Source organism: Candoia aspera, chromosome 1 (genome assembly GCF_035149785.1).
Source record: "Candoia aspera isolate rCanAsp1 chromosome 1, rCanAsp1.hap2, whole genome shotgun sequence".
Taxonomy (NCBI): domain Eukaryota; kingdom Metazoa; phylum Chordata; class Lepidosauria; order Squamata; family Boidae; genus Candoia; species Candoia aspera.
The window spans coordinates 96,358,667-96,380,720 of NC_086153.1; the positions used below are offsets into that span (position 1 = coordinate 96,358,667).

Genomic DNA, 22,054 nt, shown 5'->3' on the forward strand with positions numbered 1-22,054 from the left:
GTTAACAACATCTTTCTTTGCCAAAGAAGAACTGACAAAACTAACAAACTATCACCTGGTCTCAAATGTATTACCTCTTGGCTTTGTTGATTGAGAAGGTGGTAGACTTCAGGTTCTAGATGCATCTGGAGGATTCTAATTATTTGGATCCATTTCAGTTAGGTTCTGGGATGGGATATAGGTCTGACATGACTGATTGCTTTGGTGCGTGACCTTTGCTGGGAACAAAATAGGAGTTGGGTGGGGCAGCTGTATTTGTTGTCATGATCCTCTTGGCGGCTTTTTGATACTCTCAGTCACAGTATCCTGGACTGCCTGGAGAGGCTGGGCCTTGATGTAAAGTCCCAAGAAAATAAGTGTTTGAGATAAGGAGGTGTTACGGAGATAATGACAGTGTGTGATCTTTTGTCACTACCCTACTTATTGTCTTAAGTCAAACATTGATTTCTATAGAACCACATGACTACTGTGTAAGCCTGGGAAAAGGTGTGGCTTCTCTAAGGAGCATCCAACAAGAGGCCATTCTAGGTTTGAAGCATCACTCCCTCCAGATCCGAACACCTTTGATTCCCCTAACAACAATAGGGTCTTTTTTTGTTCTATATCAATCTTTGATATGCCTTAAATCAATAAATTGCACAAGAAACTTTGTTTAGGCTTAAGTTCACCTCCCAAACAATAGCTAATCTTCAAAGCATTTATCCTTTGCCTCAGGAAAGTTTGCAGCCATCTAGACTTTCTGATGCTGCCTTTGTTTTCAACAACTTCCCCTGTAATTATCAGTGCATGTAAGATGTGTCCCCCACATCCCTTCCCACCCCGTTCCACAATTATAGAAATTATCTGGGGGGAAAAGTCTATTGAGTAAATATGGTACAATTCTGATGAAAACAGTTGAAAGATTTGGACTCGTGGCTAGTTGCTTTCTCAAACACAATTTTGTTTTAAATTTAAAGAACTGAAAATCTTAGGCCTGAGCTGGGAGACAGGGAATTCTATGCTTATTCCAAGCTAGGGAATATACTCCCTTTGGAGTTTTGCTCAGTCCCATTCTTTATGCTTTTAGGAAAAAAATTCATGACCTTTGGCCATTCACCAGCACTGTATAGCGATGATATCCAGCTTTACATCTCAACTGCAAGCCAAACAGGATATGCAGTCTAGCCTTTGCCTGTAAGCTATTAAGGTATGGATCAGGACAAACAGGTTTAGGCTCAGTATGGCACAGTAAGTATTTTTGGGGTGCAGAAGTCTCCCGATTCCAGGGAAATTTCACCTTCAGTTCTGGATGGGGTTGTGCTTCCTTGGGTAAAAATGGTTCTTAATCTGGAAGTCCTCCTGGATTTACTGCTTCTGATCAAAGAATAGGTGGCAACTGTGGCTAGTAGGATGTTCACACAGCTCCATCTTGTGCCTCATTTATTACCTTTGTTGGAGCAGGAGACCCTACTCACCATCACTCAAGCTTAGATCATCTCTCGCATGGACTACTATAATGTACTATATAAAGCTTTGGCTGGTCCAGATCAGGGCCGTAACTGGTGGGGGGCAACCAGGGCATGTGCCCCGGGTGCCGTGCTGGGGGGGTGCCAAAATGAGCGCTGGGGTGTGTGTGCCAAAATAGGTGTGGAATCCATGTTTGCCCTGGGTGACACAGACCCTAGTTGCAGCCCTGATGCAGAATGCAATGGCTGTGTAGTAATGGGTGTCATTCAGTTTACCCATGTAGTGCTACTGCTTTGAAAGCTATACTACTTGCCACTTTGCCTTCTGGTACAATTCAAGGTGCTTGTTGGAACAGAGGTAACTTCAGGACCACCTACTCCCAGAGAAGGTTCCCTCCAGATCCTTTCCCTGAAGGAGTATCATCTGCAGGGACCATGGAGTAGGGTCACTTCGCCACTTCTCTGACCACAGGGGTCACATCAACCTCTACCTCCCTGAGTAATTGAAAGGCTTTTAAGATATAGATTTTCCAGCATGCCTATGAGGTCTGAGGAGCCTGAAATATTTCTTTGATCTCTCTTGCAGAGTGGATATTGTACAGGATGGATGTGGTACCTAGGATATTTTGATATATATTTCTTATGTACAGTACAGTATTTCATTTTTTGATTATATTAAGCTTGTACACAACCTAGTACATAACTGCATAAAATACCATAATGAAGTTAGTTTCAATTTCTTTACTTTTTAAAATTTATTCATGATAAAGCTAAAGTCTTCCAAACAACACTGAACCAAACAGAAGGCAGTAAATAGAAGAGATATGCAGCTTTTTGAAGGCACCATTCATTGCAAACAAGGTTGCCTTGAGTGAAAGCTCTGAAGATGCATCAAGAGCAAGGTGAACCCCCCACCTACTAAGAGTAAAGCAGTTGCATAAGTATGGCTTTCTTTAGCTTTTCTTCAAAGACCTTGAATAACAGTTCCAGAGTCAGAAGAAGCTTTTGGGTGACTGCTAGTTAAGGTTTTAAGGCAAGGCAAAGTGCCTCTTCAAGAACTCAACAGGAACTGTGTCTCTTCAACATCATGAAATGCCTCACTAAAGTGAAGCCAAACCACCTCATCCAGACAGTCAAGAGGATCCACAACGTGATACACCATTGGGCGAATTGTGAAACTAATTATTTGTGTGGGGTAGAGCTGAGCTATTCCACAGAATTCGCAGAAAAGATCTTTTCAAGAAGATTGCGAGCAAAACGTCTTCCTCCTTCGGTGGACATGGCTCCTTTCCATAACAGCAGTAGAACATTCCCTGCACACACACAAAAAATCATGTATTTATCTCCTTTTCACTTCAGTGGAATCTTAAAGCATCAAATACTATTTAAAAACCAAAAGATACTCATTAAAACATTTAAGAGCTAAAGAGTATTGAAGCAACAGTATTAGCTGTTAAAGACAATACTAATTATCCTGTGAGAAGTACTTGTGGAAAACATACATTCCACAGCAAGTTAATTAAAGATATAACATACAGCACACACCAACATATGGACAGAATGGAGTGTGCCTGTGGCTTTGATTTGAGGAGCATTCATTTTTGACATAATTGCACATCACATACCTATCAAGCCTAGTTGATACTGCAGGTCACATTATTTATAATTATGTTTCTAATTCTGAACTTGCAGAAAAAGGAAATAAGAGTGGCTAATTTACTTTTTACTTCCCAGAACTTCTATCTGCTATCAGTTATAGGTACAGTCAGCAGGGTAGTTCTCTTCAGCGTTGATCTCCAAAAGGTGCTTTGGAGCACATGAGAGTGCAAACACAGCAGTTTCTGCAACAACTTAAAGCAGCTAAAAACCCAGGTGTAATAACATGGGAAAATGGTAATTCTGCCTCCCCAGATGTAATTTCAGTTTTCAAATTCCTACCATTTCAGTAGGGTAACCTCAGGTTTTAAAAATACAGCTTAAACATCGGGAGAGAGGATGAACCCAAGGTCTATGGAGTAGAATAGTTTACCAATTCTACTGAAAAAGCTTTTACATCATTAACATCCCAGATTCACCCCAGTTAATTGCTGGAGGTGCAAAGAAAGTGGATATATCCAACCCCATTGAGAGAGCCAGTAAAACTAACAGGAGTGTACTCTCCACCCTTAATCTATTTTTCAGTGTAAATCAGTGGTTCCCAAACCTGGGTAAATTACCCAGAATTGGGTAAAAGTGGTTTTCCTTTGGGTAACAACACACGAACCCATTAAATTGACTTAAAACACTTTGTTTTACCTACACTGGGTAAAAAGGACTTTCTGATAAGCAGTATGGGGTAATGAAGGAAAAAGTTTGGGATGCACTGGTGTAAATTATTCACCAGGGCATAATTAATACTTAAGGCAACATGGAGTATTGGGGGGGGGTGTATTTATTCCAGAGTTTTCATCTATGTCATATAGATGGTAGCTACCTTCTGACAGAAGCTTTGCAAGGAAGATGGATAGATCCAACTGTCTATACTTCACATCCACCAATTTAAAGAAGAAACTCCTTTAACAGGAAACACTTTTAACAATTTAAACTTTGTTACGATTAATTTCAGCAAGGATATAGAATGAAGTTATAAGATTCAGGTGGATTCTATCTTGTTGTAGAACACTGGAATGATGACTAATTGGAGCAACTAGGACTGTCACTTTTAACTTCAGTTTATCCTAGTTCTTTTTTCCTATTATATTACACATGGGTAGCTGGGGGAGAGGGGAAGTGATAAAGTAACATATACTCTGCCTTTTGTGTATTTGCATGAAATCTTACAATGCAAATACAAAAGGTTGAGCTTCCATTGTGACATCACAACACAGCTTACTTTGGTATTATCATGGATACCTATGTCAAACCCTGCCCCTTATGTACTTGTGTGAAACATGTACAAAGAATGGAGCTGCCATAATGATGTCATAATGCACTTTTCATCATTTTGCCATCAACATGACTAGCTGAGAATGATGTTATATATATTGCAATCTCTTGCAATTATACATACAGTACATACATACATGCTGCAGTGAGAATGAGGCATTTTCAGAACAACGCTCATGTTAATTGCCCTGGCTTACTGAATGTGTTTATTATCAGTTTCTACTTGATTTTTCAGAAACGGATCAAGTATTTTGGTTTAGGCTACTCAGGGCTTTGTAGAAAAATGCTAGCATTTTAAATTGTATTTGGAAACAAACTGGAAAACAACAGATGTCTTTTAAATGAGTAACTGCAAAAGATAATTGTCACCATTGTAGTTCCTAGTTAGAAACCCTCTAAATCTCTTGATGCTATTCAGAGCAGTTACACAATGAATTTTGGTAGGATAGGTTGCATGATGCTAAGGAAGGGACAACACTGACAAAAACATGTTTTATCCCAGGATGGCACATAGTTATCCCATAAGCCAAAACTAGTGAAACAGGCTTTGTGCTCATGGAGACCAGCTGGGCTTCCACAGAGCTAATTCCAGTTACACCTACCAAACCATCATGGCTTCTTCTCATAATTGCTCAGGAACCAGGAAAGCACTTTCTGAATGTTGCTCACAAGATTTGCCCTGTCAGTAGTTGCACAAACCCTTGACTTTGGCTAATTTCAGAAGCTAAGCAGGGTTGCCATTAGTTAGTACAGGAAGAGGAATCACCTGGATATTCTAGAACCCTTTGCTAGGCTGGGAAGTTGAAAAAAAAACATCCCAGAACAAGGCAATGGCAATCCCCTTCCATAACAGTGCCAAGAACCTGCAGGAATACAGTCACTAGGAATCAAGTTCAACTCAGGACATTTTAGTTTTTTTACGTTTTATTTAGATTCTGTCCTTATAGCCCTACTGTATGGCAAATATATATGATTCTGTCTTCCAAGTATTCTGGGAATCCTAGTTTAAATGGGATGTTGACAACTGTCCCCTCAGAGATTCTTAATCCAGTCCCAAACTTCAAGTCCTACATTTTCCTAGGAAGAACAATTGTCTACTTGTATAACTAACTCTCTTCAGAAAAGGATTGTTACCTTGTCATGGTGCTGGAGCTTGAGCACCTCATTGATGCCATGAGCTAAACCATGAAGGGCCACCCAAGATGGAAAGATTATGACAGAGAGGTCAGACGAAAAATGATCCCTGGGGAAGGTAACGGCAACCCACCCCAGTATTCTTGCCACGAAAACTAAATGGATCAGTACAACCAGAGATATGTCGGTATACCATCAGAAGATGAGACTCCCAGGTCAGAAGATGGTTGAAATGCTACTGGGGAGGAGCAAAGGATGAGTTCAACTAGCCCCAGACGTGATGACGCAGCTAGCTCAAAGCCGAAAGGACGGCTAGCGGCCAACGGTGCTGGTGGTGAATGGTGAATCCGATGTTCTAAGGATCAACACACCATTGGAACCTGGAATGTAAGATCTATGAGCCAGGGCAAATTGGATGTGGTTATTGGTGAGATGTCAAGATTAAACTAAATGGATCAGTACATTTTGGGTGTCGGTGAACTGAAATGGACTGGAATGGGCCACTTCACATCAGATGACCACCACATCTACTACTGTGGACAAGAGGACCACAGAAGAAATGGAGTAGCCTTCATAATTAATAGTCAAGTGGCTAAAGCAGTGCTTGGATACAATCCAAAAAATGACAGAATGATCTCAATTCGAATTCAGGGTAAGCCATTTAACACCACAGTGATCCAAATATATGCCCCAACCACAGATGCTAAAGAAGCTGAAGTAGATCAGTTCTGTGAGGATCTGCAGCACCTACTGGACAATATGCCTAAAAGAGATGTTATTTTCATTACAGGAGACTGGAGTGCTAAGGTGGGCAGTCAGATGACACCTGGAATTACAGGTAAGCATGGCCTGGGAGAACAAAATGAAGCAGGACATAGGCTGATAGAATTTTGCCAAGACAACTCACTCTGCATAACAAACACTCTCTTCCAACAACCTAAGAGATGGCTTTATACATGGACTTCACCAGATGGACAACACTGAAATCAGATTGACTACATCCTTTGCAGCCAAAGGTGGTGGACATCTATACAGTCGGTAAAAACAAGACCTGGAGCTGACTGTAGTTCAGATCACAAACTTCTTCTTGCACAATTTAGGATCAGACTAAAGAGATTAGAGAAGACCCACAGATCAGTAAGATATGAGCTCACTAATATTCCTAATGAATATGCAGTGGAGGTGAAGAATAGATTTAAGGGACTGGATTTAGTAGATAGGGTCCTGGAAGAACTATGGACAAAAGTTTGCAACATTGTTCAGGAGGTGGCAACAAAATACATCCCAAAGAAAAAGAAAACCAAGAAGGCAAAATGGCTGTCTGCTGAGACACTAGAAGTAGCCCAAGAAAGAAGGAAAGCAAAAGGCAACAGTGATAGGGAGAGATATGCCCAATTAAATGCAAAATTCCAGAGGTTAGCCAGAAGAGATAAGGAATTATTTTTAAACAAGCAATGCGCGGAAGTGGAAGAAGACAACAGAACAGGAAGGACGAGAGACCTCTTCCAGAAAAGTAGAAACATCGGAGGTAAATTCCAGGCAAAAATGGGTATGATCAAAAACAAAGATGGCAAGGACCTAACAGAAGAAGAAGAGATCAAGAAAAGGTGGCAAGAATATACGGAAGACCTGTATAGGAAGGATAACAATATCGGGGATAGCTTTGATGGTGTGGCCAGTGAGCTAGAGCCAGACATCCTGAAGAGTGAGGTTGAATGGGCCTTAAGAAGCATTGCTAATAACAAGGCAGCAGGAGACGACGGCATCCCAGCTGAACTGTTCAAAATCTTGTGAGATGATGCTGTCAAGGTAATGCATGCTATATGCCAGCAAATTTGGAAAACACAAGAATGGCCATCAGACTGGAAAAAATCAACTTATATCCCCAAACCAAAAAAGGGAAACACTAAAGAATGTTCAAACTATCGAACAGTGGCACTCATTTCACATGCCAGTAAGGTAATGCTCAAGATCCTGCAAGGTAGACTTCAGCAATTTATGGAGCGAGAATTGCCAGATGTACAAGCTGGGTTTAGAAAAGGCAGAGGAACTAGGGACCAAATTGCCAGTATCCGCTGGATAATGGAAAAAGCCAGGGAGTTTCAGAAAAACATCTATTTCTGTTTTATTGACTATTCTAAAGCCTTTGACTGTGTGGACCATAACAAATTGTGGCAAGTTCTTAGCGGTATGGGGATACCAAGTCATCTTGTCTGCCTCCTGAGGAATCTGTATAACGACCAAGTAGCAACAGTAAGAACAGACCACGGAACAACGGACTGGTTTAAGATTGGGAAAGGAGTACAGAAGGGCTGTATACTCTCACCCTACCTATTCAACTTGTACGCAGAACACATCATGCGACATGCTGGGCTTGAGGAATCCAAGGCTGGAGTTAAAATCGCTGGAAGAAATATTAACAATCTCAGATATGCAGATGACACCACTTTGATGGTTGAAAGCGAAGAGGAACTGAGGAGCCTTAGGATGAAGGTGAAAGAAGAAAGTACAAAAGCTGGCTTGCAGCTAAACCTCAAAAAAACCAAGATTATGGCAGCCAGCTTGACTGATAACTGGCAAATAGAGGGAGAACATGTAGAGGCAGTGAAAGACTTTGTATTTCTAGGTGCAAAGATTACTGCAGATGCTGACTGCAGTCAGGAAATCAGAAGACATTTAATCCTTGCAAGAAGAGCAATGACAAATCTCAATAAAATAGTCAAGAGCAGAGACATCACACTGACAACAAAGGTCTACATAGTTGAAGCAATGGTGTTTCCCGTAGTAACATATGGCTGCGAGAGCTGGACCATAAGGAAGGCTGAGAGAAGGAAGATCGATGCTTTGGAACTGTGATGTTGGAGTGCCTTGGACTGCAAGAAGATTAAAACAGTCTATACTCCAGGAAATAAAGCCAGACTGCTCACTTGAGGGAATAATATTAAAGGCAAAACTGAAGTACTTTGGCCACATAATGAGAAGACAGGACACCCTGGAGAAGATGCTGATGCTAGGGAAAGTGGAAGGCAAAAGGAAGAGGGGCCGACCAAGGTCAAGATGGATGGATGATATTCTAGAGGTGACGCACTCATCCTTGGGGAAGCTGGGGGTGGCAATGACCAACAGGAAGCTCTGGTGTGGGCTGGTGTCATGAGTAAGGATGGTGAGCAGGGGGCTCCCATCCAGGCTGTAAAGTGCATGCGTAGTACTGAGGAATTAGGTATCCATTCAAAGAGACACAGATCGGGCCCGCCTTAGCCTTTGGGGTTTATATGTCTGGGTTTTTCCCACGCTTCTTCAATTTGTTAGGATTTTCTGTTATGTAGCAATAATAAAACACTAGAGACCTATTCCTTGTCTCAGCGTGGTTCCTGGCTGTTAGGACAGCTGGTCCATGAAGTCACGAAGAGTCAGAAATGACGAACAAATAAACAACAACATAACTAACTCTGCAGTGTTGATATGCCCACAGAATGACACGCAGTAAGTCAGCCTGAGTGCATTGGCAGCTAATGCTGTGGAAAATAATAGACACTTGAAGTACAGTATGTCTCCATCATGATGATAAAAGTGGCTAAAGCCAGAGAGAACCTTGATAATGTCCTTTGACTTTCCAGGTGGACATCTCTATCATAATCAAGCTACCTGGATTTCCAACCAGCAAATATCTTTTTTCACTTCCTAGTGTTGTGGATTTTATTTTTATTTCAGTTACAGCATGCAACTTTTTGTTGATCCAATTATTTCATTTTGTTTCAGATAAAAAGATCTGAAAAGACAGCACAAGCAGGATTTTCAATAATCTGAGTTAACACTGCTGTCTTAAATTATTCTAATCTATAATCTATAAAACAGAGCCAGTTGGTGTAGTGCTTACAGCATCAGGCTAGAAACCTGGAGACTGTGAGTTCTAGTCTTCCCTTAGGCACAAAGCCAGCTGGGTGACCTTGGGCCAAGTCACTTTCTCTCAGCCCTATGAAGAAGCCACTTCTGAAAAACCTTGCCAAGAAAACTGCAGGGCCTAGTCCAGGCAGTTGCCAGGAGTCAAAAACTGACTTGAAGGCTCACATACACACACACAAATCAGTCTTACTGTTATTTTGTTTGAGCTACTTTATAAAGCAATGAAACTGAAATTTGTTAAACTATTTGACCTAATTACCTCTTTTCCCTCAAGAAATATGCTACAGACTAGCACTTAAAACAGCCGTGAAGGCCTTGGAAAATATATTCAAATGCCATGATGTGTCTATACCTACAAAGATCAGAATTATGCAAGCTATAGTATTCCCTGTGACACTCTATGGAAGCAAAAGTTGGAATTTGTAGAAGCAGGATAGGAAGAGTATTGACACTTTTGAACTTTGATGTTGGAGAAAACTCCTGAGAATACTGCAGACAGCCAAGAAAACAAACGGATTATCAAACAAATCAACCCAGAGTTCTCACTTCAAAATTGCTTTAGAGGGATCAGGGAGTGGAAACAGTGCCACATGGAAGTGTCTTCTGTATGTCTATAATTAAATATGGACCGTGTGTTGGTCTCAAACTCCTACCCGTATTCTTATTTGTGGTATGAAGAATCTCAAGAAGAAATAGCACTTTATTCTGCAGAGGTGTGAAGTCACCAATGAAGGGTATTTTGTCTCTTTCCAAAAGTATTCGAGGTGGTAATCCAGTCTGGAAATGATTTGTAACATTAAGGTTTGTAGGAAAATGAGCGGCTGCAAGGAAATATACTGCGGTAGACCAGGCCACTCCAAAACTGCTTTCAGGTCCACTGAGGTATTGTAGTCTGAAATGTAAGAAGGGAAAAGGAGGTCATGAATATTTGTATAATATTCATTGTGTTTCTGAACCAAATTGGAATGGGGTTGCTGAGACATTTTAAATTGTAATTGACTTGCAGCTCCCTGGCCAAACTCAATGCTTTGGGATAACACAGTAATCGTACATGTGATCAGTTTCAACCAATCAAACATAAATTCTTCCTACAGTATTGTGAACAGTCAGATGGCATAATTACTCATAGTTGTACCTGTGGCAGAATGCTGGAAAGCATTTGGCCTGAGAGATCAGAAAAATCACACACCAGGCATTTCTATAAAAATAAATGTATTTACAGAAAGCACAAAAACATATTTTGCAAGCTGTGCATTCACACACACTCAGAGAGCACAGAGCTGAGAGGCTGCAAAAGCAAAACTAAACAAGTAACAAGCAAGCTGCCCTCCCCCAGGCAATGCAGCTATTAACACGCAAACTGAGGACAATTAAATTCGACCTCTTCACCCTGCCAATACTTAAGGAAGTACTCAATTACCATGGTAACCTTAATGGCTTGTCAACAAAACAAAGAAATGCCAACAGTACCTAACTATAAATATGCCCAGTGGGCTACCAAGATCCTCCCACTGATATCAGTAATTATTGAACTGTTATGTCATCTATTATCAGCCCCACTAAGTAGACCAGATCAGGAAATCAACTCCACAGGAAGGCTAAAACTACTTTTATTGAGATTGGCTATAATAGTAGAATCTTGCAAATATGATTGTGCTGTACCTCCTCCTCCTTCTTATACTCCAGTGAATTAGGGAGGTGTCTGTCTGAGCCATTTCTGAATGTTTTCTCGCCATTGTGAACTTAAGAAATGCTTCAGCCCCTTTTGCCTAGGCAATGGATCCTGCCTCATGGTCATCTTCCTTATTCCCTACATCTACCAACAACTTCTTGCCACTAAGCAGAGGAAAAACCTAAAACATCTCACTTTGTTTTCTGGTGCTTTGGTTAAGAAGGATGGAAGATATTATGGGCAGAACATAGGATAATCCTTCCACAATCCAGAGGCACTCATGCCTGTTCTGAGTTATTTATTTGCTATAATAGGGCTACTGCATTTTAGGAAAGATCTAAACCAGATTGAGAAGAAAGGTTTCTCACACCAGAGCTTCTCATGATACTTGTGATAAGCTTGTTACCTTTTTTGAAACTTTGGAAATGCAGAATTAAGAGAGAGAGTGTGAGCTTTCCACATGTAACTTAGGGCTTCATCTTCTGAGAAAAGACAACTTGTAGCTGTTTCAGAGTTTGGTGCAGTAGATAGGAGATACTAAAAATAAATGTAAAGAAAAATAAGTAGTTGTAGATATAGGTAGGATAAATAAAACTATTCAGTTACTCATAAAAGTCATGCAACCATGCCCATATATAGATATAATAAGTCTGTCTCTGCTTACTTCAAACTTCCTTGAAAATGAAGACATGTATGTGTGTATGTTGACTTTTCAGTCTAGCCTATTGCTTTGCAATTCTCTGGAGGTCTCCCATCCAATTATTAACAAGGCCTGGCCCTATGAAGCACCACCCCCTCCATCAAGAAAGCCAATACCACAACATGAACCCAACCACAGGTTACCTCACTGTTCGCTTTTGCAACCCAGGAGGGTACTGGATCCAATAAATAGGTGGCTGAGCTGACTATACAGAAAATCCTGTCCACTTCCTCAGGAGTCACCAGCTCAAACTCATCCCAAATTACATGACCAGACTGTTCCCCAGGCACCATCCTACAACAATGGTTGACACTCCAGGCATCCCCAAGGATTTGTTTTGCCCCTGTGGCAAGTTGGCACAGTTGGCACAAACAAAAAAACAATATCCACACCAAGCCCCTTCAACAAACTGTCCATCTGCTTGCCATCTTTCTCTCTCATAACCTGGGCCAGTGCTATGTTGAGCTTTACAAGTGACAACAAGTACATTACACTGTATCTAGAAGTTCGCCAAGAGCCAGTGCAGTTTGTAGAGCAATAGTGTTACACAGCTGCATCTTGACAACCCAACACTGCCTATGCTGCTGCATTCTGGACCAGTTGCAGCTTCTGAATACTTTTCAAGGGCAGTTCCATATACAGCACATTGCAACAGTCCAAACAGGACATGGCTAAGGTGTGAGTGATTATGATTAAGGACTGGTGATCCAGAAACAGACGCAATTGTTACACAAGGTTTATTTGTGCAAAGACCTTCCTAGCAACAACTGCTACCTGCTCCTTGGGAGGAGCTGTGAGTCTAGGACAATTGCCAAATTACACACTAATGGTGTCTGAGGGCATGTGGACCCATTCACACATTATCAGATGACCCCACACTGCATCTTCACATAGATTTTAAATAGGAGTAGGAAGAAAATAGAGCCCAATGGTATCCTGTAAAGCAGGGATCTAGAACTAGAAATCTCCCCCTCCAGCAAGATGAGCTGGAATTGACCCTGGTGAAAGGAGGAGAACTGCCATGACACCATGCCTCCCAATCCCCTGAGCCACTCCAGAAGATATTGAAGATATTGAAAGTTGCTGAGACATCAGTGAGAACCAGGATCGGGGTACTTCCCCTACCACCTCCCATCCTGCCAAAGGTCATTAACAAGTATGATTAATGCCATGTCAGTGCTATAACCAGGTTTGAAACCAAAATGAAAGGGTTCCAAATAATCTTTTTTCCTTCAGGGCCCTCTGAAGCTGAAAGCTGACCATTCTCTCAACAACCTTCCCTGAAAAAGGGAAGGTTGGAAACTGGTCAAAAATTGTCCAGTTCCATTAGATTCAGTGACAGCTCCTTGAGAAGAGGCCAGACCATCCCTTCCCACAAGGAAGCATTAACCATTGCATGGACTCAACAACATGTCATCTTCTGGGAGGCTTTAACCAATCGAGAAGGACATGGATCTAAAACACAGATGGTTGAACCCACAGCTCCAAGGGCCTGTCCACTTCATTAGGATTAACAGGCTCAAATTCCTCCCAGATAATTAAACATAATGGTGTCTCAGGCAATCCCAAAAGACTTTGTCTTAGGCTAGGCCATTTCTTTGTCTTAATCTGTCCTAGCTTTTAGAGTGTAAACCCTGGCACATTATTCAAAGGTTAGTTCATACACAGAGGTCTATCTTTGCCCCAAATATGGAAAAAAAGAAATAATAACTTTTTTCTAAAATTAGAGGTGTTTTTTCCCCAATTCTCTGTATTTGCATGCATGATTGAGGGAAGAAAGAGTGTGTACTAGGAAGATATCCATATAGTTAATAAAAAATCAACAGACATACCTTGAAGAAATCCCTCCAGACAGACATGATTTTTGGCACTTGGGTATTGCATTCAGCAATGCTGTGGCAGAAATCTGTTCTTTGTTCATCTGGTGGTATTAGTTCTATCTCATATGGTAGCTCCCCAAAAAAGCCACTATCCAGTGCCCCAAGAAAGGGAAAAGCTGTCAGGTAGTAATTCATACCTAGGGCAATTAAGAGTAGTGAATGTAGTTTAGCAGGAAAAAAAATCTAGTCAAAGCAAAATAAGCTTGATGGAAAAAAATAAAGGTAGTCTTTGTTTAGTGACCACAATTGGGACCAGCAAATTGGTCGTTAAATGAAGTGGTTGCCAAGTAAAACCATGACAGTGCTTATGATCTTACTTCAGCTTTCCTATGCTTTACAGACCTGCAAAGGTCATAAATACAAGGATTGGATATAACATTACTTTTTCATCACCATGGTAACTGTGAACAGTCACTAAACAAGGCAGTTACTAAACAAGGACTACCTGTATAGGCCCATACCAAGTCCCAATTTGTTAAAATACATGGCTAGGGGAGTGCCCCCACAGAACTGTAGTGTGGCCTGATTTACACAAAGAGAATTTTTATGAGGAAAAAAGGAGTCAAATAAAAATGCATGTAACTGATTTCTGAATAATAGGACAACATAGTATCTGATTAACTTTAATTGGTAGAATCTTAAAAGGTTATTAAAGTTTAACTGGGATCTCAAATGGCTTTTTGAGAAATCTTTAGTTACAAGCATTATTTTGTGTACAACTCTAACGTCACTGAAGACTAACCACTAACCAGGACTCATATCACAAGTCAGTATTAATTATTAAACATGACAGTAATTCCTTTTCTGCATCATTCTTGCTTGGAGATAATTATGTGACTGTCAGAAGCACCATCTGGACAATTCCCATGGAACTATTAGATAAGACACATTTTAAAATCAGTCATGTTAGATATTTTTGGCAATATTTTATTTATTCTGAAATATTGTTTCTTGTTTCCTGACTTTGCCACCTTATATTTCACTTCGTCTATTCTCATTTCCATCATTTCAGACATTCAGGTAGTTGAGAAAATGTTCCATAGAGAAAGTCTACAGTATAACAGAGTTATTAGTGAGAGTACTTCTACAATGTTACTCAGTCTGTGAATCTATGAGGCCACACAATCCTGCATGAGAACTGATGCAGTGATGCTGAAAAATGAAGTATGAACATGGGAGGTTACTCTTTTGTATGTAACGCTTCCATAAAAGCAGTTAGTAGATGTACCATGGACAGTCCATCTGTCCATAGACAGTCATTTCAGGCTCTGAAAGCTTGTGGTAGAGGAAGGATTTCTGCTGACCAATTCTGTAAGGTTTCATAGTGCTCATGGTGGAACCCTCCAAATATTAACACTTAGCAAATCTTATTACTATTATAAGACATCAAAACAAATGAAGAATTCACAGCTTGGCACAATTGGTTTTACATGTTAGGAGCTTTCTCCGTTAAGTATAAAAACAAGTAATTCCCAAACAAGAATATATACTTACAAGCCCACCAGCTGTATACAGATATGCACAGACGGTCTCCATCCATATGGCCACACCCTGTGGCATTTAAGGGATCTGCTAATCTGCCTGGAAGAAAATGAAATCAAGTATTGCACCTCCTTGGATTTTTAGAAGTGCCAAGACTGACCCAGTCTTTTGTGAGGAGAAAATAAGCAGTGCTGGTTGGCAAATTGTTTTATCTTGACTATTTTTATTTACTTATTTATTTGTTCATCAAATTTATATGGCCACCCATCTCACAAAAAAGTGACTCTGGGTGGCATACAATAAAACTATAAAAACAGTTACATATAAAAAAAATATTATTCAGAAAGATTTTAAAAATTGCAGCTAAAGGCTAAGAGAGGGCAACAGATGTCAACAGTAGAGCCACCTCAGTACCTCGCCAGTCCCCTGAGGACCTCAGGCCTGATGGCATAACCAGGTTTTGAGGGACTTCTGGAAAATCAACAGGGGTGGAGCCAGCCTCACTTCAGAGTGAAGGATGTTCCATAAGGCAGGTGCCACGGCAGAGAAGGCCCGCTTCTTGGGTCCCACCAAGTGTAGCTCCCTAGCAGATGGGACCCGTAGCATGCCTCTTCTGCCAGATCTGATGGGATGAGCAAATATAATTGGGGACAGGTGATCTCTCAAATAACCTGGTGCCATGCCATGAGGGGATTTAAAGATCAAAACCACCAGCTTGGATTGGACCCAGAAGCATAACTGCCTGCCACTGCATTTTGCACCAGCTGAAGCTTCCAGATACTCTTCATGGGCAGCCCCATGTACAGTGCATTACAGTAGTCCAATCAGGAGGGGACTAGGGCATGAGTGACTATGAACCGAGCCCCCTGATCTAGGAACAGGTGGAACTGGCACACAATACGAAGCCGTGCAAAGACCCTCCTAGCCATGACTGCCACATGCTCTTTGAGCAGGAGTTGTGAGTCCAGGAGGACCCTCAAGTTGCATACCATGTCTGTTTGTGGCAGTGCCATCCCATCCAGCACCAAAGATGGCATAGTCCTAGAACCAGTAGGCCCCAAAACTCAAAGCTGCTCAGTCTTGCCAGGGTTCAGCTGAAGCCTGTTGTTCCATATCTAGACCCTCGCAGCCTCGAGGCATCAGGATAAGATGTCCATGGCATTGCTTAATTCGCCAGGGGCAGATTTACTGCTGATACCTCGCCCCATGGTGATGGATAGACTCACCCAGTGGCCTCATATAGATGTTGAATAGGAGCAGAGAGAGCACCAAACCCTGCAGCACCCTACACAGTAGGGGCTGAAGGTGGGACTGACTGGAATTGACCCCAGAGAAAGGAGGTAAACCAGCACAACACAGTGCTGCCTACCCCAAATTCTCTGAGCCAATCCAGAAGGATACCATGGTTGATGGCACCGAAAGAGGTCAAGTAGACAATGACAGATGCACAACTCCAATCCCGCCCTTGCCAGAGATAAACCAAAAGCATGACCAATGCTGTTTCTGTCCCATACCTGGGTCTGAATCCTAACTGAAAGGGATCCAGATAATCTGCTTCATCCAAGGTCTTCTGAAGCTGTTGTGCAACCACCTTCTCCAAAAACGGGAGGCTAGATACTGGATGAAAATTGTCCAGTATAGTGAGGTCCAGCAATAGCTTCTTGAGGAGGGGGTGAACCAATAGGTAAAGGAGCAACCCCCTCACTCAAAGAAGAATTCACCACTGCTAGAACCTACCCACATGATACCCTCAGACTGCTTTAATAAGCCAGGAGGGGCATGGATCTAAAGAGCAGGTGGCTGAGGTCACAGCCATTAAGGGCCCTGTCCACTTTCTCAGGTACAATAGTTTCAAACCATTCCCAGATAACTGGGCAAGATTCTTCCCAAGCATCTCCTCCAGACCTGCAATAAGGCCAGTGTCCACCTGCAAGCGAATTCAAGCAACTTTGACATATGCTGAACAAATTCTTCCACACACCTCTGCAAGGGCTTCTTCAAGCCCCCTTTATCCAAGAGGGCATGTGTGACCTGAAACAGGGCTGCAGGACAGTTCTTTACAGACACAATAAGGGTGGAGAAGTACTGAAGCTTTGCCACCCTTACTGCTACAAGGTAGGCCTTAATAGTAGCCCTAACCCATGCTTGGTCGAGTTCATCCCCTGTTGAATGCCAGTGATGCTCTAGACCAGGGTTTCTCAACCAGGGTTCCATGGAACCCTAGGGTTCCATAAGAGGTCAGCGGGGGTTCCCTGGGAGATCACAATTTAATTAAAAAATGATTTCAAATTCGGGCAACTTCACATTAAAGAGGTCGGTTTCATTATTTATTTTTAGTTTAAGAACATTGTTAATGTACAGGCCTACACATGAAACGAATATAATAGTTTTGTAATTTCTGGCCTATATCTGAGCCTGAATATGTAGAGGGTCCCCAAGGCCTGAAAAATATTTCAAGGGTTCCTCCAGGGTCAAAAGGTTGAGAGAGGCTGCTCTAGGTGTGTGTTCTCTCATTCATCTCCCTCAAATCTTCTGTGAACCATGGGAAGTGACAGGATCTACGAGAGGGGAGCAGTTGCACAGGCACAATCCGATCCAATGACTCAGCCGCCCCCCTATTCCAAGTGGTGACCAAGGCTTCAGATGGATCATGCAGCATACCAGCAGGAACAGCACCCAGCTCCCTCTGAAACCCATCCAGGTCCATCAGTGGCCAGGTGGACCCAGCTAATGGGTCCAGCCTCCCTGCAGTAGATAGTGGCACTGGAGACTCTCATGGTAATCAAGGCATGATCTGAGCATGACAAGGGAGACACCAAGAGTTCTCCCAATTTCAGATCACTTTGAAGAGATAAGCAACGCTGTAGAAACTGAAGCAGAAAGACTATTCTCAGCATTTCAAAGATGAATAGCCTCACATGGCTTTCGGCTTTCATGAAAAAAATTATCACAATAGCCAAAGAAAGATGGAAAATGCAACTCTCTGAAAACAAGGAGGACACATGACAACTGATTTCCAACATCAAGCAAGGACAAAGAAAGGACAAAGAAAAATACACGTTACAATGCCAATAGCCAAATGTTTAACTATAGCTATAAAAACAAGGTCTTTAGTAACACATCAATAAGCTTGAGTTTTAAATGTTTTGTGTAATATTTATCAATTTATCTGTTAAACTGTTTTATCTATTGTCAAATTTTAGATTGTATTTGGATCTTTTGGCTGTAAATAAAATTATGCATATAAGAAAGATACAGTAAACAAGGAAGTTAGCAAATAGAGGAATATAACAAGAAAAGAAAAATAAGAGACCTTTATAAGATCAGTAAAACCACAGGAAAATTTATAGCTAAAGGAGAACTACTAGCTGACAATTAAGATAGGCCTACTCAAAAGTAATCATAAAAGTGATATAATAAAAGCAAAAGAGGTTAAAGGCTGGTGGAAAGACTACTAAAACCTTTTTGCAAGTGGAACTGATGACAAGCATATTTGGAGAGAAAGAATGCATCCCAAAACTGACTCCCATGGAAAGTACAACAGACAATAAACCAGAAGTCAAATTGGAAAACAAAGGTGCAGATAAAATATCCAGTGAACTGTTTAAAGCTGAAGGAGATGAAGTAGTTAACATGTTAACAGCTCTAGATCAACAGATACGGAACAAGATGATACAGTCTAGAGACTGGAATGGATCAGTGTTTTTCAAGTTTGGCAACTTTAAGATGTGTGGACTGGTGAATTCTGGGAGTTGAAGTCCACACATTTTAAAGTTGCCAGGTTTGAAAAACAATGGAATAGGCTAATATAACGCCCATACCAAAAAAGCAAGATGCAAGAGAATGTGCAACTTACTACATTGTACTCATGGAAGAGTTATGTTTTGTTTAAGAACTGAACAGGAAAATAAAGCTGCATCTGGAGACAAAAATGCCAAATGAACAGGCAGGTTTCAGAAAAGACAGGGAGACATCAGATCAAATAGTTAACTTAAAATGGATAATAGAGAATTTAATTTATTTCCTTTGTTAATTAAGCTAAGGCCTTTGATCATGTAGATAATATTAGAATGAGGAGCATATTAAGGCTAATGTGTGTGCAGAAGACCTATTTGTACTTTGAGGAACCTCTACGATGAACAAGAAGCTACTATCAAAAATGACTTTGAAGAAACAGAGTGGTTCAAACTAGTGGAAGGCTCGGGACAAGCATGTTTATTGTACCCACATTTATTTATCTTATATAACACTTATATTATAAAATGGAAAAACTGGAAGAGCTGGCAAGTGGAATCAAAACTGGAGGCTGAAATTTTAACCATGTGAGATATGTACATAACACAACTTTGTTAGGTGAAAGTACATTTAAATGTACTCTTTAAAAAAGCAAAAAATGAACATCTATTTATGCAGTGTTTGCATTTAAAATGCTTATTAAGAGTCTCCGTTGTTAATATTTTGATTATTTATTTATTTATTCAATTTATATAGTCACCCATCTCAGACCAGTAACTCTGGGTGGCTAACAATAATTAAAACAACAATCAAATAATTAAAACAACACAGAAAATAAAACATAAATACAGCCAAGAGATCTTAAAAACCATTGGTGTCAGCACAACCATGAAACGGGGCCCTTCACACTCTCAGGGCACAAAGCCAGGTCTTCAAGGTCTTACGAAAGGCCAACAGGGTTGGGGCCATCCTAATCTCAGGCAGGAGGATGTTCCAGAGGGCAGGCGCCACAGCAGAAAAGGCATGTCTCCAGGTCCCCACCAGCTGACGTTCCTTGGCTGACGGGACCCAGAGCATGCCCATCTTGCTGGACCGGATTGGATGGGTAGAAGCAACTGGGAAAAGACGGTCCCTCAGGTAACCTAGTCCCGAGTCCCCGTGAAGGGCTTTAAAGGTGACAACCAGCACCTTGAATTGCACCTGGAAACACACTGGCAACCAATGCAGCTCCTGAAGCAGAGGCATTACATGTGCCAAGTAGCCGACAGTATTTACAACCCGGGTAGCTGCATTCTGTACCGGCTGAAGCTTCCAAATGCGTTGCAGCAGTCCAATATGTTTGATTAGACTATCAAAAACGAACACTATTTTTTTCCAATGTTCATATCACTAACAAGTGGCAATTTCTCAGACCTTGGTCAACCTAGTTTGTCATTTGGTTGCTGAACTGTGTTCCTTTATGATGTGAAAGAATCTGTATCTTCCCTTCAAACTTACAAACCGTTTAAGATGATAGTTTGGGAGAAACAGAAAAGTGCCAACTTTTCCATGGCCTGGAATCAACCTAACTTTGCTCTCATGAACTCTAATATTACAGTAAAAGAAATTGTTCCTACCTGTTCTGTATTGCCAGCCATGCTGTAATGGCAATCCCCATAAGATATTGGTGACATTGTCAGGTCCAAGTCCACTGAAATATTTAGCTGAGAATTTAAGCAAGATCTTATATATTCCCAATCTCTCTAAGTAGTTCCAGAGATTGATGACAGTCTTGTGGCCTTGGACAGGATAATCTTCAAAGTTTTCAGGCGCTAATTGCCAGAGTGGAGGGAAAGTGTCTTCAGAGTCCTGCGGTTGTATTTCTAGATGAGCTGGACTGACCCCCTTTGTGACAAGAAGGAAGAGGGTGAGACAGCAAGAGAGTTTTCTCAGGAAAATATCTGCTACGCCAGACAGCATCATTGTGCTTCTAGATATCACAGTGTGTGGAAGCTGCTTTTAAAAGCTACAGGCCACTCCTACTGCCTAGGTAAATCAGTATGAATCTCTTTCACTCCACCCTATTCCCTTTTTATTAAAAGGCATCAGCTTTTGTGAGCTGCAGCACACTTCACTGGATGCACACAGTGGCTAGACTGATGGAGGACCTGAATTGGGATGATATGGAATGTATCTTGTTCTATTAGCTCTGTTATTATATTTACTATAACTGAAAACTGCTATTAGCTATTTGATATTGTTATATGGTAAAAATAAGGTCTGAGAGAGAAGGGGGGTTGCCTCGAACCCTTCTAACACAACTAACAAAAGTTATTAAAAGGTGTAAATTTGGTAAACTGCAGCTCACTTCATCAGATGCAAGAGTGGCTAGGCTGACGTAGGATTGAAACTGAAGTGAGGCGGGGAAGTCAAGTTGGTTATGCAAATGCAGGTTACATCAACAGATTAAACATCTCTGAGGAATTCTGTGATCAGGATAAACAATCATTCTCTCTGTCTAAGTCATCATTTCTTACAAAAGGATTAACATTGTGTAACAACTAATAACATCACAAGATAACTACAAATAAGGAGTTGGTGATATTAACCCATAATTACCTCCAGACTATTCTAAATAATAAATTTGTACAACTAGGAGAATGCCTTGTATGATGTGTCCTTGCATCATAGCCTTCTGTATGGGCAGAGTGCAACTGAACATGGTGTGACATACTGATACGAACTAACAACCCACAATTATCTTTGGATCACTCCAGATCATTTACTTTTACATTCAGGAATGTATTTTCTACCAATCCGCCTGGCTGAGGCATAGTGAAGTCTCTAATTATAGTTTACTTAGGTGATGAGACAGAAGGTGCAAGAAACATTGCAGTGCTCACAGGTATATGCCAGTGAAATCTAAAGGCAAGCAAAAAAGTCAAATCCCAACTTTTCCATTGGGAATCAAATCCATTGTCGATCAATCAAGAAGGGATCAGTCCAACAGAAAACTGCACAAGAGGGTCTCATAATTCAGGGAAGGATACAGATTGTTTCATTTTTATTTATTTTGAAGAGGAGCGTATCTTAACCATGGAGATAGGAGAGAGGGTGGTTCTGTTTAGTTTTTAAGAAATAGATTTTAAATCCACATTCAGCCTACTGATTGAGTCCTATTTTAGTTTTTCATGCAGCT

At 41.1% G+C, this 22,054-nt stretch overlaps 1 protein-coding gene across 1 annotated transcript; it reads right to left on the minus strand.

Annotated features, from left to right (window-relative positions):
- Nucleotides 1–2,166: 2,166 nt before the first annotated feature.
- Nucleotides 2,167–20,838, minus strand: C1H6orf58 (chromosome 1 C6orf58 homolog). Its single transcript, XM_063295587.1, has 6 exons — nt 20,493–20,838; nt 15,154–15,240; nt 13,612–13,796; nt 11,486–11,616; nt 10,061–10,299; nt 2,167–2,758 (listed from the first exon to the last, which is right to left on the minus strand). Exons 1-6 carry the CDS (start codon nt 20,836–20,838, stop codon nt 2,652–2,654), a joined length of 1,095 nt encoding a protein of 364 aa, XP_063151657.1. The 3' UTR covers nt 2,167–2,651.
- Nucleotides 20,839–22,054: the final 1,216 nt, after the last annotated feature.

What these genes read in the sequence shown, in the direction of transcription:
- C1H6orf58 (XM_063295587.1), bottom strand. Translation starts at nt 20,838, where the DNA reads ATGATGCTGTCTGGCGTAGCAGATATTTTCCTGAGAAAACTCTCTTGC. An exon ending in TGGCTGGCAATACAGAACAG is followed by an intron (nt 15,241 to 20,492) that starts GTAGGAACAATT and finishes ATTTTCTTCCAG; the next exon opens with GCAGATTAGCAGATCCCTTA. An exon ending in TGTATACAGCTGGTGGGCTT is followed by an intron (nt 13,797 to 15,153) that starts GTAAGTATATAT and finishes TAATTGCCCTAG; the next exon opens with GTATGAATTACTACCTGACA.